Raw genomic sequence first — 15,969 nt, forward strand, 5'->3', positions numbered from 1 at the left:
TAACATGTAAATTTTGTGATACGCTTTCTTTAAAGATTTCTAACAATTTCAAACATAACACAGTCAGTTGCCACCAACTGATTCAAAATTGCGGACTGTGATAAAGAAAAAAATTCCAAAATAAGGTTCTGCATGTATTAGCTAAGATACAAGTGAAAACTTCGAAAATTCCATTACTTTTCTTCACCCAAACAATTTTAAGAAAAATAAAACACGAGGGTTTTCCCAATATCATGCTATAAATGTCGTCAAGAAGTAGCATGAAACTCACGTTGAGTGATGAACTGATAATGAGCATAGAATCCAGTGGCATCAAAAATGTCATTCGTTGAGAATATCATCCGGAAATAATTTGACTCTGAGAGTATCGGACCTTTTGGCGCCACCTTTAAAAAACCGTCAACGATTAATTTCGAAAGTAACTCAGTCACTACAAAAAGAAATCACAAAAAATCTCCACCCACCTTTCCGCAAAACCTGCGATTCGTTCGATCGTGTGTTTGATAGTTGCTGAACAGCACAAAATCGCTTTGCGTGCTCTCATCGCATCTGAACAAAAATCAATCGATTAAACAACTGATCAGTGATTAAACGAGATTGAGTATAGCACTGCTGGCACCTACTGATTGAATCCCTCCACATCGAAATACTCAAAGTGAATATGCACTATTTGATCTTCACTTCCATGGAAAATATACTCGCAGTACAATGATCTTGGGTATAACCCAGGATAGTTCACGCTCCATAACTTTCCGCTACTTTGCACGGACGAGTTGAATGTGAAACGGCAGCCTGAAATAGCACAGTTCGCTGTGGCTGGGACGAGTTTTCGTTTTTTGTTAAGTACGACAACAAGGAATCTCAGCAGAATTCCATCTGGAGTGTAACCTCTCTTCGAATTTTTGTCACAGTGAGTGCTAAACCAAAAAAAAGGTAAAGTTGGTGAGATCGTAACAAAATAATAAATTACTGGCGGTGAAGTAATTTTTGCGAGGATCTCACAACAAAATGCTATAAAACATATAAAAAAACTAAAGTAAAATTAAAAACTAAAACATAAAATAATTAATAATAACAATATAAAAATCTGACTGCAAAATTGGGCGGGTGTGGCGCAGTCGGTTAGAGGTCCGTTGTAGCCACACGGTCGAGGGTTCGAAACCACCCTAGTGCAAACCTAGTCTTTCATCCCTCCGGGGTCGATAAATTGGTACCGGACTTATCTGGGAGGATAAAAACATTGACTTGATTATCGGCTGGCCCCCGCAAGTCATTGTATAGGCCAACACCTTCCAAATTCCTCAACAATTGCGAACTCCAGTAAAAACGCGTTGGCGCATCCCGAGCGGATTGATACGCCAGTGACTTTATCCTTTATCCTGTTTAACTGCAAAATTTTGAAGGAAGACACATTTTCGGTTAAAAAAAATTTTGGACGAAAAAATATTCTAACAAAGATAAGGAACAATTTTCTCCAATGATGATGTTTGGTTTGTTCCTCTTCAATGGCCATTACTTACCAACTAAAACCAAATGAAAACGATTTGTGTCTAAAACGAAATCCGAGCACTAGAAAAAAATCAGCCATCACAGGAAAAGTTGGGAATATGAAGATTTTGGGTACCAGATAACAACTAAACCTAACTGGTTGGCTTCCCACAGAAAATTATTGATTAGAATATCACTAAAATTATGTCAAAATACCTAAGGTGTGTAAATCAGCAGAAATGTGCTAAAATGAATATTTAACTAGTGAAAATAGAGTAACGCTCTAACGTTACCAGAAATAGCGTACCCTTGTTGCGGTCACCTCTTGCCCTCATATGTTGCATATCCCAGTCGGTATGGAACTTGTACTCCAGACGGAATCCCACGTCTTCCTTTGAACTTTCGCGTAATGCTCGTGATGACTGTAATTGCACCATCGAAAATTATTAGATCGATCAATATTGGTACGCAGAAGATGTAGCCAAAACCTTAGTGGTGTATTCTAGCTGCAGTAGGTTTGTGCTGCTCATTAGTTGAGGTGGGGTTCGATCACCACACCATTCATCGATTCGTGACAAACGTGCTCCAACGCGAACGTCGGCAGTAAGGTGATCAACATCTGCGCATCTGAAAAAGGACATATCAGCTCACAAGCAGCGTCCAGTTTTGAGTGAACTGCTTGAAATTATCGTGACATTTGTCCAGAGAAAAGCAGCTACCCACAAAAATTTCTCATTAGAATGATGGATTTATCGCTGAGGCGAAAAAAAGGGGAAATTATACCGTTAAAAGTTTCAGCACTGTTTAGCAGTAACTTCTGATCACAGTTTAAATGGAGACAAAAAAATAGTTTTTAGGACAAGTTTCAGGACAAAAACATAGAACTTCCCACCTTTTTGTCAAATTTTTATTTTCTGGCACGTATAGATTGAAATGTGTGAATTTCACAGAAACTCGCTCGTTTGGATATCCTGAAAAAGGGTTGAGTAATGCGTTTCAAAACTATCTCTGTAAAAATATATGGAAAGAAATAAACAAAATAACATTTTCAATTATTTGCAATAAATAATAGAGCGAGAATTCTGAAATAAAAATAATTTAGGCATTTTTAGGGCGTGTCCTAAACATGACTTTCATCATGCGATTCTGAATTATAACTATGCATAGTCGTTCCGTTCCCCCAGCAGAATTCGAAATTAGAAAGGCAGAATTATTACCGAACTTGACTAAGGGTATAAACAAGAGAAACATTCCTTGTTGCAACAAAAATACAGTGCTGAGGACCAGTTCTCACAACTTCAAAAATGTTACTTCAAAATTACATAAAATCGCACTGGATTTCGAACGCTTTGGAAAAAGTATTTTCAAAATTTACATAAATTACTAATAACGAAGTTCTTCCATTTGAAATTTAGGATTACAGAAACTTTGAGAAGAAACCTTAATTAATTGAATGATTAATTTGAACACTGTTTCCAAAAATCATGTAGGAGCTGCTATGAATGCCGATTTTTATATAGGAAAAAAGAAATAAAATGATATTATCATATTAAAAATACTTCACAAGAATTTTATAAAAGAAGAATTTATAAGAAAAAGGTCAACATATACTAGAGCTGAGAAACCAGAAACAGATGAGAAATACGAAGACCCTGAACGATTCACTACTACTATGGCTTCAAAATTTGAAAGCTAGCCACTGCTGAAGAACTTCCTCATTCAAATATTTCTTCGAATTTTTTAAATCTGCAGTCGTGTAGGTGGGAAAAATTGGCAAGATTCAAAAAAAAAGTCAAAGAAAAATTGCTCTTACAGATTTCGTTGCATAAAAAAGAATTAATAGATTCCTTTGTTTTGATAACTTTCAAATTTAGTTAATAGAGGCTTAATGACTGCGAGGAGTGCCTGAACGATCTTTTTACATAGATTTTTGTCTCCATCGTCACACTACTTCTGCTCAAATTATTATTTTTCAAAATATTTGCTGAAACTACCTTGTATGACTGTTTCAAAAGTATAGATTGTAACTACCACTAAATAGCCTCAAAGATGCGATGCTTAAATGCATCACCTCACGAATCTGAGGTGGTACGGATTTCAGGTGGAGTATTCGTATACGGGATAGAGGGGTGTGATTCCGTCCATCTCTTCCAAATTCGCGTAAAAAACGGCCCGGAAGATGCGGCGCGTGCACAAGGCAGGCGCGCTCCAATCGAACTCGTTGTAGAAAATAGCGCGCCGGAACGCTCGAAGCCGTATCTTCCGGGCCGTTTTTTACGGCAATTAGGAAGAAATGGACGGAATCACCCCCCTCCTTTTCCATAGTCTCCCATTCCGTATACGAATACTTCACCTGAAATCCACCTCAGATTCGTGGAGTGATGCCTTTAAGAATACTCCACCGGAAATCAGTACCACTCCAGACTCGTCGGGTGGTGCCTTTAAGGATCGTTGCTCGTATAATTCTATTTTAATTGTCAGAACCTCTCTTGAATTGCTGTCCAATACCGACATGACGGAAGGACGTTCACGAGAACATATTAACGAATGAGTCCTAACGTTTCGTTTCTTTTAGAAAATCCTGTTATTTCTTGTGTAGCTTAACAACGCGGTTAGTTGGTCTTCTATTTTGCCGTGTAATCTCCTGTACTCACGTTTTCCTTGGATGAGTTTTATCGGAAGATCAACGATGTGGAACTACATGCAATTGGACGGCAAAGAATACAATAGTGAGTGACCCGTCCTCTTATATTTTTCTTTGCTATAAAACAAAAAAATTAAGTTACGTGCGGATACAGGCACATATTACAAGCTAGTTCGGAAATTTTTTTATTGATCTTGTAGGATGAGGCACTATGGAGGTGGGCTTGAGAAATATCTTGGCTTGCGAAAAAAAGAAAGGCTTGAGAGATATCCATTAAAAAAAACCCATCATTTTCAACAAATTAATTAAATCCAAATGACTATGTATCTTTAATCGTTAACGTGAGCGGTTCTTTTACAAGCGTGAAAATAAGCGCAGCGGCCAACATGTATACGTAAGGAGAAGGTTTTCTTCTAGAAAACCACGGAACTAAAGTGAGGATCACATCCACAAGAATCGACATCCACTAGTACTAAACAAATCCCCTCGAAATGCACCAAATAGCAAGCATGAAACAGAAAAAACTTCAAAAACCCTCAAGACTCGACAAATGTCGGTGATTCGAATAATCGAAATTATTTTGCACATTTCGCAAAATCAATAATTCAATCAAAATGAATTCGTATATGCAAAATTCTAAAGCAGAAAACAATTTTTTCTGTTTCTAGGAAAAAAAAGATACCAAGCAAAGGTAAAACTCCCAATAATCAATTAACAACTGCGTTACACCATAACATTTAGAAAAAATAAAATATAACACAGGAAGAAAAAAACCAACAGAAGAAACCGTCACTGAAAATGAATAAAACTTCATCAAGTGTATTAGAAAAAAAAAGTTTGAATACAGCAACCAAGAACAAATCCAAAAACATACCTTGGAAAACAATTCTGCATTTGTTTGGCAAATTTGAGCCTTTCAAATGTAGTTTCGACGACGTAAATGTGCCTATTTTTTCACTCTCTGATGAGATTGTCACTGAACATTCGCCAGCCACTTCTGAAGAAATTTTAAATCGCGTAAGGGCACTAAAACAGGTTGTAATAAAGATGAACCTGGTCATAGGTGCTATAAATACATTTTGATCATATTGCATAAAAATTACACTATGGAAAAAGTAGTGATAAAAATAGCCCCTTCTCGAAATAGAATTATTATCCACACAGTTCAAAAGCAGGTGTTTTATTGTCACATTGTCACAGCAGACAACTAACCCCACCTTTTTAAAGGACCATTATTATTTTTCAAGGATGCGCTATTGCAGAATTTATCTCCTAGTAGATAGGTGTTTTTAGTGCTGCGTCCAACACTTCTAATCTATTCTCATCTTCATTTCCACCAGCAAAACTGCTGGTTAATCGCTTTCAAGAAATGAGAGGATGGTAAAAACTAGCGGACACCTTTGAAAAATGACATTTTCACGCAGCGAGTTACAATATTTTTGGCTTCTTCAATGGCAAAGCAAGATTTCTCTTTTGGAGCACTCTTCCATTCTCTAGAAAAGACGTCGTGAAGAATCTTCAAAAAAAAAATCCGCTTAAAAATCCTCTTTCTTCCTGAGGAAATATGAACATATATAACATAGCACCGATTCATAGCGCAGAACATGGCAAAAAAAAACTACATGTTTTGAACAATGGATAATAGAGTGATGTTAAAATAAATCAGTAAGTTCATCATAAACTGCCCCAGTATATTTGTACACACCTAATCCAGCAAAATGAATACTTTCTGCGGTAGAAATTTGAAAATTAGAAAAAAAAACCTCAGCGTATTCAGTTTCGCATAGAAAAGAGGAATATCATAAATAATTAATCTAACTTCAACACCACCTGGGATCTAGTGACACTATTTAATTATTAATGCCTCTAACCCAAAGAAATAGCTAATCCGGAACGCAGAACCTCCAGAAATTGTCCCTATATACAGACGCTGGAGATATAATAAAGAAAGGTAACTATAGCGATAAAATAATATGATTATCACACATAAATATGTATATGTAATTAATCTATAGCAGTCTATAACAACAATTAATAACAGTAGCAAATGAGTAAATAATGAAAACATTGTAAAAAAAATAATAACAATATACATAAATTATTTGCTCGCTATTGCTCGAATCCACTTTTTCCAGACAACGAAAATATAAATACATAGTTGTTTGGAAAATTATCCCATGGCAGGCTGGTATCGATCAGACTACCGTATTATCATGGCATTGCTTGGAGAGATTTCTCAAAAATTCACATTTGATGTTCATTCCCTGCTTCCCCGCTCTTCGCTCAACACGGATTTTCATTGCTTTGCTGTTAGGTTACTCGTGAATTTAGACCATTCATCAATCCCCACCCCGGTTCCTATACCCCTAATTATGTATAGCTTTTTTAAGTATCGACACCTTTGATTAAAAAAAGAAAAAATCCACGAAAATGTTATCTCAGTCCACGAATCCACGAAAATGTTCAGGAAATCTATCATACAAAAGTACCAATAATTGACGTTAATGGATGAAAATTCGCTCACCTTTCAGTATGATATCAACTAGAACAATAAATAACAATAAAAATCCCATTTTAGTGAACTTCACTAATCAATGCTGAGGTGGAAGTGAAGCGGACCAAGTGAGGGGGCAAGAACGATGAGGAGGAGGCACTCACCCTCGGAGCTGCGCCAAACAGCTGCCTCGTAGGTGAATTCAATTACGAAGCCACGACCCTGGAACATTCTGCTATAGAGCACATTATTTTATATAAGGTACTTTTGAATCCACTTCTCCACCGCTCATCATTGAAAACCTCCGACACTCCAAAAGTGTTTTTTTCTTCCTCAGAAATACGTCTGCAAAATGCGGCGAACCCCTCTTAGGGAGCTCATAAGCATCGTGGATGAGGCGACAATCGACGCTGCCTCCCAGCGGGCGGCGAAAAACTGAGGACCTTCGGCCTCATCTTATTTCTAGCCGAAGATGAACGACTTTTAGAGAGGCGCTGCCGACGAGCACGTCAGGGATTATGGCTTAGTGCATCAGCACCAATAGTTAGGCTTCGATTCAGCAAAATGATGGGGAAATTCACACGCAAAGACAAAACAGATGGAGAATTCTAGAATGGGAAGAGCATTTGATAAAAATGGCCGTCGAAGAAAATCCTCGAGGCAAACAAAGAAGAAATTTTCATTATTTTATTTTCTAATTCATTTTTATTTAAAACAACCTTAAGTTGAGAAAGTTTCCTGGGAATTCGCTGTTTTCCACTAAGTTCTAGTTCTCAATGAAAGCATAGAAATTAGCATAGAAATCTTTGCTTGCTAGTTCATTTGGGTTACCTTCAAGCTAAAGAACTTTTCTGATTTGATATAAGGATCAATTACAACTTCTCCATCCTTATTTTTCCGATCAGGACATAAATTGCAGCATTTTTGAGTATAACATGACGTTGTATGTATATTGCTACTACGTTTCTCTCTGAAGAAAAGAAACAAAAACTGTTTTCTTTGATATCGAAGGCATTACATACTACTTTATGCTTATACTCTCTAATGTCACATCTCATGTTGAGGGAAACAAAAAATTTCTGCAAATAAATGAATAAACAGTAATTAACAGTAAATTAAAACAGCAATTAAATTCAATAGTAAATTAAATTATTTATTTTATTTTATTTTATTTTTTATTATTATTTTTATTAATTCAATATTAAATTCATTTAATCAGTAAACAGTAATTAATTAATTAACATTAATTAATTATTGCCCTTATTAAAACCAAACTTGATCAGGTTATTTCATATGTGTGTAGTACCCACCACCGTATAGAAACTTGTAGAAACTAAGAGCTTCAGGTGACTACGAAAAAAGTTCCATTGTGAATAAGTGCAGAATAGTGAGGTGAATGGAAAATCTCAGTAAGACTCAGTTTTAGAAAAAGCAGGATCATTTTTATTAGGATTCCGATTTCTCCTCAGTTCTATATGAAAGAACATGCACGGCTGGCACTTTCTTAAATAAAACTATAGGAATTTAGATTGTTCTTACAAGCCATTTTCTCGTAAGAGCACTCTGAATTCCTACAGTTTTATTTAAGTTTCTAGATTTTTTGGAATGACCAAAAGTATCATCATCTTACTCAACGATATACTTTACTTTGAAATAACTCCTGAAATCAAGCTAGGACAACGCAAAAACCTACGCAAAAAAGAAACCAGAAAAAACGGAAAGAAAACATCAGTTTGATCATTTCATCACTTTTTCATTTAGGCTTCTAGTTAAGCTTTATTTAGTAAGAGTAGAGTTGCAGCGCAATCCACGCAAAATTGCAGAACCAATGGCAACTTTGTCAAATATTGAACGATATCGATGACATTTACTGGAAATCTCGGTCCGTGCATACGTTTTATTTCAATTTCAACATATATTCACTTTCATCCCCGGCAAATCATTAGGTATGCAACTAAATTCACCAGGATAACGCAAAAATAATTGCAGATATTAGAAATGCTGAATAAACAAAGACAAAATCCCCGCACATCCTTCACCGTACCACTTCATTTTCTTTTTTTTTTTCGTCATATTGCATTATTTTTTTTATGTCGTCTCACTGGACAAACTCCTTGATCCATATATCGTGCTCTGCTACAATGCAGTGCACACTAATACATACATACAGTCCATGTACACATAGTCAATAGACGCCTCGACCGCGTCGCAACCGCGCGCGCGACCAGCGTATTGAAGGCATCACCCCACGAATCTGGAGTGGTACGGATTTCCGGTGGAGTATTCGTATACGGGATCGTAGATTATGGAGAGAAGGGTGATTCCGTTCATTTCTTCTAATTGCCGTAAAAAACGGCCCGGAAGATACGGCTTCAGGCGTTTTGGCGCGCTATTTCCTACAAGGAGTTCGATTGGAGCGCGCCAGCCTTGTGCACGCGCTGCATCTTCCGGGTTGTTTTTTTACGGCAATTAGGAAGAAATGGACGGAATCACTCCCTTCTCCATAATCTACAAACCTGTGTACGAATATTCCACCTGAAATCTGCACAACCTCAGATTCGTGGGATGATGCCTTTAAGTACATCGGTTTAACATTCTTCAGCCGTTGTATGGGGGAGGATTATCATCAGTGTCATCAGAATTAGTGGTAAATTCAGTAAATTCACCTTATCATGATTATTTCTTGCTTGGAAATGTAACAGAAGTGAGGAAGCAGAGGAGGCGTAAAGTGTATGCTGGTTGGGCGCTATCGTGAGCAATTTGGAATGCTAAAGACACAAATTAAACTAAGATATCTCAATAAAACAATACTTTGCAAAAAAAAAACTCTAAAAAATCGAAAAAAAACACAAATTTAATCAGCTAATCAATCAATAAAAGCAATGTGATCGTGAGGATCCTTTCGAGCGGATAAAGGGGAGAATTGAAAGTTGAAGAAGTCAATTAGCCAAGAGAAATATGTTCAAGAAAATTTTTTAAGGAAAAATATTGTAGTAGCAGCAAAGCAAAAGAAAAGAAAGTAGAAACCCTTTCAAGAAAACATTGTAGTAACAGTAATAGTGCTAGTAACTACATTAGTAGTCAAGAATTACGTAAAGAACTCACCCCATTAGTCGTTTCAAAAATATCTATTGATGCCTCTTTTCCCAGCAAAATCTCCCCCGACGACAGTACTATCCTATGTCCTTTTCTTTGCGGAAGAATATAGGTGCAATTGATATACGATCGATAATAGTATGGATAACCAGGTGAATAGAGCACTCCCTGAGAAACGGAAATATAAGCGAACAACCATAAAAACCTAGAAAAAAAAAAGAATTCCGGGAAAAACTCGGCCATTTACCTTTGTTTTCTCAACTCGATAACTACAATCGGCTATTTCAACACCGTCATTGAGGTAGTTCTCTGCAATTTTTTTTTACTTACTACTACTACTATTTTACTTATTATTGTAATTTTTCTATCGGTATTTTTTCATGAGAAAAACACAGAATATTCCAGAAGAATACCTTTTGGCAAAAACCTATACTCTCCTATGAATCCTTTCGAAGATGCGCTGCCATGTTGGATTTGTAGCAACATGTGTTCATCCCTGGAAATAGATGCTACGGATATTTAGCAAATCAATCAATAGCTCTTAAATCTTTTATTCGAGAGCTGTTAAATCTTTTTTTTTTAACATTTATCAAAATTCACTGATCGTCCCATCCCCAGTGATTTTTTCATGCGGATTCATTCATGATGAGCGCCACGCTTCGATGAATATTCGAAATTCATAAAACTCAAAACTCGAAGAAAATTCGAAAAAAGAGGTGAAAAAGAAAAAAACGTCTGCTACAAGTGACAAAGTAGCAAATTCACATGAAAATGACTTTATTCCAACTTTTTTTCCACAGTGCAGACGTTGCTAGAGGTCCCATGCGTTGTTCAATTGCACGGAAAGACAGTTAATAGCATATAATAAATGGCGCAATTCCGCAATTGCACCAATTGCACGAATTACCTTGAGTAGAACATTGTGCCGGATACAATTTCATGACCGCAAAAAGTGAAACTTGGGCTCTCATCCGGATCGACCAAACCATCGGGAGAACTGTCGAAGATTCGTAAGGAAGATGTACACCTGAAACTAAGAGTCCGAACTTTTCAGTAGGACTTCGAACGTTCGAACTTTTCAGTAGGACTTTTTTTGCCTAAATGCCCGATTTGAATCACTGAACAAGAGTAAATTTTGAAACGTTTGACATTTCACCAGTTTCTCGCCAAAAAAAAACCCATAATTTCTGACATTAAAAGACTCAACGATGCTCTTGATCAGAATTTTTCATAGCATTTGATTTCCCCTTTGAAATATTATGCAAAACCAGAAGAAGAAATAAAACTCTAGAACGTGGGTACGAAGTCTTGCAAAAATCTTCGTATTTCGCAATGTGCAGCTGGTGTGGAAAAAATGTGAAATTATTTGAAACTTTTCTTATTAGAAGCAAAAATGCAAAAAAAAAAAATAGGAGATCGAAATTTTCTCCCGAACAGACGTTAGAAGTAAATAAATTGGAAGGAAAATCTATGCAAGAAACTCCTTATACAAATTAATTAAATTTAATTTATTTTAAAAAATTTGAAGAGTCATCCCCTTCTGACTATAATATTTTTTATGTTACATGATATTTCAAAGTCATCCCTGCCACAATGTTTTTCGATTTGCATAAAAATCGGAAAAAAAATTCTACAAGCATCTAAGTATTCTAATGGCTTATTGATTACTAATCCATGGTCATTCCAGAAATAGATTTTTCCACTAATATTTCCGAGTTAATGAGTCCCATAGCCCTAGGATAACGTAGTTTGTACATAATTCTGGAAACTGTGCAACAAATAAATAAACGCAAAAAAATCGACAAAACATATTTGCTGATACTGCATTTCTTAGTGAAGAACGAAAGAACTATGAATGGTGGCGGTTCCTGAAGAACCTCGTACATCCATCATTGATCACCCAAGAATTTCCATGTCATCCTCAAAAACGGCTGTGACGGTAAAGGGATGTGTTCTAACAACAAATGAAATTCCACTCCATACCGTTCTGTGAGGTGAGGATTTAATTCCAGGAGTGGATTTTTTAAAATTATTTGCGCAAAAGGGAGTAAAATTTTCAGAGACTAAGCATTCTTTTATTATTTAATTGTTTAGGGACTGAAATGTAGACAAGAATACATGGAAACTAAGTGAGGGGGGATTTCCGATCAACGGATGAATTCCGATGTTGCTTATCCAAAGCGTGCAATGATAAGTCTCTGTGGAATTAATTTTGATTGACATCCGAAACTTGTGGCGATATCCACGACAGATTTCCAATGTTAGAAATTTCATAAAAATTGCTGTATTCCAAGAACGACGTCCGTAAGAAAAAGGTCCGTCCGTTCAGCCGGACTACGAAAAGATTGACATGTGCTTTTCGTAAAATAGTGCAAGATTCGAAAACAGAAGTTTTTTCAAAACAAAAATTTATTTCAAAAGAACTTATACTACCAAGGATATTACCAAAATAAAAGGAAAGTAAAATAATAATAATAATAATAATAATAATAATAAAATAAGCAAAATATTACCTAAATATGCCTAAATATACCTATACTAGAATTAATTAACTATACTTAAATAAATATAGATATTTTTTTCACTAAAATTTATCATTCCGGTTCAGCTTACATTTCAGTTTGCCATATTTTCAGCTGACTTTGTTGTTAGTCGAGTATTCAGTGGTGTAAATCAGATCACGCCTTGCAGAAATATGATTCCCGGAAATTAAACTCGTCACAACGGGAAATAGCGTAATATTTGCGGAGAGCGGAGAGATACGGAAATTCGTGGATGCATTCCGTAAAGATGCTAGCGCTCAAGTGATTCTCAGTGCACTTATTCGGAAGCCCTTCAAGGACATCTATATTGGACAAGTGTAGCATGATTATTGATGAAAAAAAAGAAGTTATATGAATTGAATTCATGCGAATGGTGACATTGTTACAGTTGTCCGAAATTAAAATGCAGAAAACAGCAGACCAATTAGGTACATTTTTATTGTTCACCATTAGTAATTTATGCTAGTTGTCCCTTTGTCGTACTCATCGTAAGCTTATTATGTGTAAACGTAGAATACGTATATAATATTTAAAAAATGTAACGCTAGTAGAAACCATCAATTTAAGCAGAAAAAAATGACGTGATGGATAAAGCGGTGAAATTATCGGTTCTACCGAAAGCGGATAAATCAGCAGACTTAAATGTTTCTATCCAAGATAAAATAGTTACTGAATCAGGTCACTTAATTGTCGGTACAGTATTCTCTTTCGATTATGTGGGATACGAAGGGCATTTTCGAACGCAACATACATCTTGCACAACAGATTCGATAACGTGATCAATCGATCAAAATGAACACTGCAATATTATTGCGATATGTTGCAGCTGTGTTAGTTTTTTTTTATAAAATAATTACAATAAAATAAAATATAATACAATATATAATTTTCAAAATAAACAATTTATTTTAAAAAAAATAGTTTTGAACTTTCAACTTAGGAACTCACTAGAGAGAAAAAAAAAAGATTTAAAAAAACGCTGGAAGTCAAACGCGGAGCAAGTAATGCATGGATAGTTGTCCTAACGTCACTAAAACCATTTTTTGATGAATTATCAAGATGAGTTTCCCAGAACCACCGTAGTTTTCGTTCGCTTTTTTACGGAAAAAGACTTAAAATGGTTTCAGAATTACTATTTATGTGCTACTTATTTTTTTATCCATACACAAAAAAGACACTTCTATCAGATGTCCACTTTTCGAACGGAATCGAAATTAGTGAATCAATGATTGTGCATACGAATTATCCCACCTTCCCTCGTTCCCCTCCCCGTCCCTCTCTCCACTTGTTTCTGATTCCACAACAACTTGGCCTCGTTCTGGATTTCGGGCAACCACACAGAGAAGCGTAATTCAGGGGGGATTTGATTTTGACTTACATAAATAGTAAATTAAATTTGAAAAAAAAAACCTTGGCAGTATATACCAAGTTTAAATTGTGTTAGTGGGACCCAGAGTTACATACGACGTGCAGTTTAACGCAGTGACTAACCTAACTTGTGTATTTATCGCCGATTTTCGAAAGGAGTCAAGGTGAAGATCAAAACACGACTGAGTTACTGTCTTTCTTGTATTGACTTTATAATTTTAGGAAATTTTATTTATTCATTTCATTTATTTTATTATTTCTAATCTTACTAACTTAAAATATGTAAGTCAAATTCCTGAGCATACAAATCTAGCAGTTCCTGAGGGGATTCGATTTGCACAATTTTAGCAGCATCAAGGCTAATGATGTTCAAAAGACACTCAGTCATCGATAAATCAATAAAAACGTCTTTGTTCTCAAATTTTCTCTTAAATTCAATCCACCTCACACCCTCTTCCACTAAGTGGAACCTCCTTTGAGTGTCAGCGTTGATTGAATTCCGAAAAAAACGAAGACATCGACACTAAAATGACAGCATGCCACTATTTTCTCTTCATGTCAAAGATTCTAGATAATCAGCTATTTTTACGTGTTTTTTTTTCGAGAGGCTAAAACGATTTTCCTCAATACACCGAGCATAATATTTCTGTTTTCCTTTGCGAAAATCAGATAAGGCGGCTACTTTGCCGGCAAAGGCAGCCGGCTGATTGGAAAATAAAGGAACCCCGTTGAAAAATTGAGGCATTAGAGAGCGGAACATCGAAACAGATTGGAAACAAACAAAAAATACAACAGAAATCACATATGTAATGGAAAAAAGTACTTGTAACCTACGGGGAAAATCTTCAGAGAAAAAAAATTCTACATAAAAGCTTGAATTGAAGTTGTTGAAAGAGACAAAGGCTTGGTTTGACAAGTCATGAAAAAAAAAAGATTGTAAAAATCTGACTGCAAGTTTGTAGAATTGTAGAACACGAAGAATAAGAAATATTCAAATAATATAATATTATCATTATAAATCGAAATAGTAGAACTCAGAAGAAGCACACGTACTTTTAGATAGCCTTATGTAACTGTTCTTGTAAAGTACACCTAGTAATTAGGGATTTTTCAAAAAAAAAAAAAAACTTTATAGCCCATTCCCGTTTCCCTTTATCACTACTCTTGCCACCTATGGAATTATTCTACTCAAGAACAGATTAATCAGGATCTCAAGAGCAGCTAAAAATCCATGGTGGTCATTTTGGCAGCACGTTCGACGGGATTTCCTCAGTACAACGGCAATTCTCGATAACATTGGAAGGTAGTTACAGTGAAAAATTAAAAACTGTTGTTAACATAAAAAAAGGAAAATATGTGTGAGTTTTTGGAGTAGAAACTTGGCACTGATCCAGCACAAAAGCAGCAGGAATACATACTAATTTCCCTGCAGCATGAGGGAAGCAAATTTGAAAGCACTACTGAAATATTCATTAATTTCTTCCTCGAGAAAAATTGCAGTTATTGGATTCACTAATGATTTTAGTCTCCTTTTCTTCCATAAATGGAATGGATGAAATACGAAAGAAAAAAAAAAACGAAAAACAGAGTCTTTACATGCATACATCGAGCAAGGAAAGAATAGAATAAGATATAATTAGGGACAATTCCCCTTTCGTGTGCAGAAACGCTCTACAGACTATGGGATCACATGGCACCTGTTTATCTGTAAGATTTTCCCCAAAAACTCCAAACATTGGCTTTATTCTCCACGAAAACTACAAGAAAAATCCACTCACTCAGGGTTTCGCACGGGCAGCGAAAAAGTGCTGAACGTGATTTGTACGAGTGAGCCCGGTGGTGCACGAAAATGATAGAAAAGACATTCGATATTCTCAAGATTCCCGGGATAATTTGGCGAGTAGAACTTTCCGGTGGTGTTGAACAGTACGCATGGGCAATACGGTACAGCGATGACCATCGCCGTTAGGAGGATGTCAGCTGTTACGATGCGAAGAACTGTCGGATACGATGACATCTTCCATCGCTCAGCTTAGTCTCCACACTCGAATCTCCTCGGAGATGAGGACGACGACGACGACGACGATGGTGGTGGTGGTGGTGTGTCGGCTGTGGAGGATCGTTATAACATGCTAATCGCAGCCACGCCTACTTCAGCTGCATCCCTCGACGGCGAAAACGCATCAGAATTTGCATAGCAGCAGAAATATGACGGTTGTGGGTAAAAAATCATCTCGATATCATGGAAATTTTCAAGAGGAGCAGTCAACAGAGTTGCGGGCAAACGTAGTAACATACCCTCCATTGAATAAAACTACCAAAGGAAATTACCAAAG

The 15,969-nt window shown here is 36.2% G+C and overlaps 1 protein-coding gene across 2 annotated transcripts; it reads right to left on the reverse strand.

Moving 5' to 3' along the window:
- Positions 1-248: 248 nt before the first annotated feature.
- Positions 249-15,650, reverse strand: RB195_004983 (uncharacterized protein; the record flags this gene model as incomplete). 2 transcript variants are annotated; one of them, XM_064177237.1, is made up of 14 exons in its annotated part: positions 249-386; positions 465-549; positions 624-792; positions 1,796-1,910; positions 1,977-2,115; positions 2,381-2,459; positions 5,007-5,129; positions 6,791-6,848; positions 9,293-9,394; positions 9,732-9,890; positions 9,970-10,031; positions 10,136-10,218; positions 10,630-10,749; positions 15,412-15,650. In XM_064177237.1, 14 exons carry the CDS (start codon positions 15,648-15,650, stop codon positions 249-251), a joined length of 1,671 nt encoding a protein of 556 aa, XP_064034361.1. The 2 variants fall into 2 exon arrangements, with proteins under 2 accessions (XP_064034361.1, XP_064034362.1); XM_064177236.1 differs by lacking the exon at positions 5,007-5,129 and having other exon boundaries at positions 15,412-15,593.
- Between the last annotated feature and the right edge of the window lie 319 nt (positions 15,651-15,969).

The sequence above is a fragment of the Necator americanus genome, chromosome I, assembly GCF_031761385.1.
Source record: "Necator americanus strain Aroian chromosome I, whole genome shotgun sequence".
Lineage (NCBI taxonomy): Eukaryota > Metazoa > Nematoda > Chromadorea > Rhabditida > Ancylostomatidae > Necator > Necator americanus.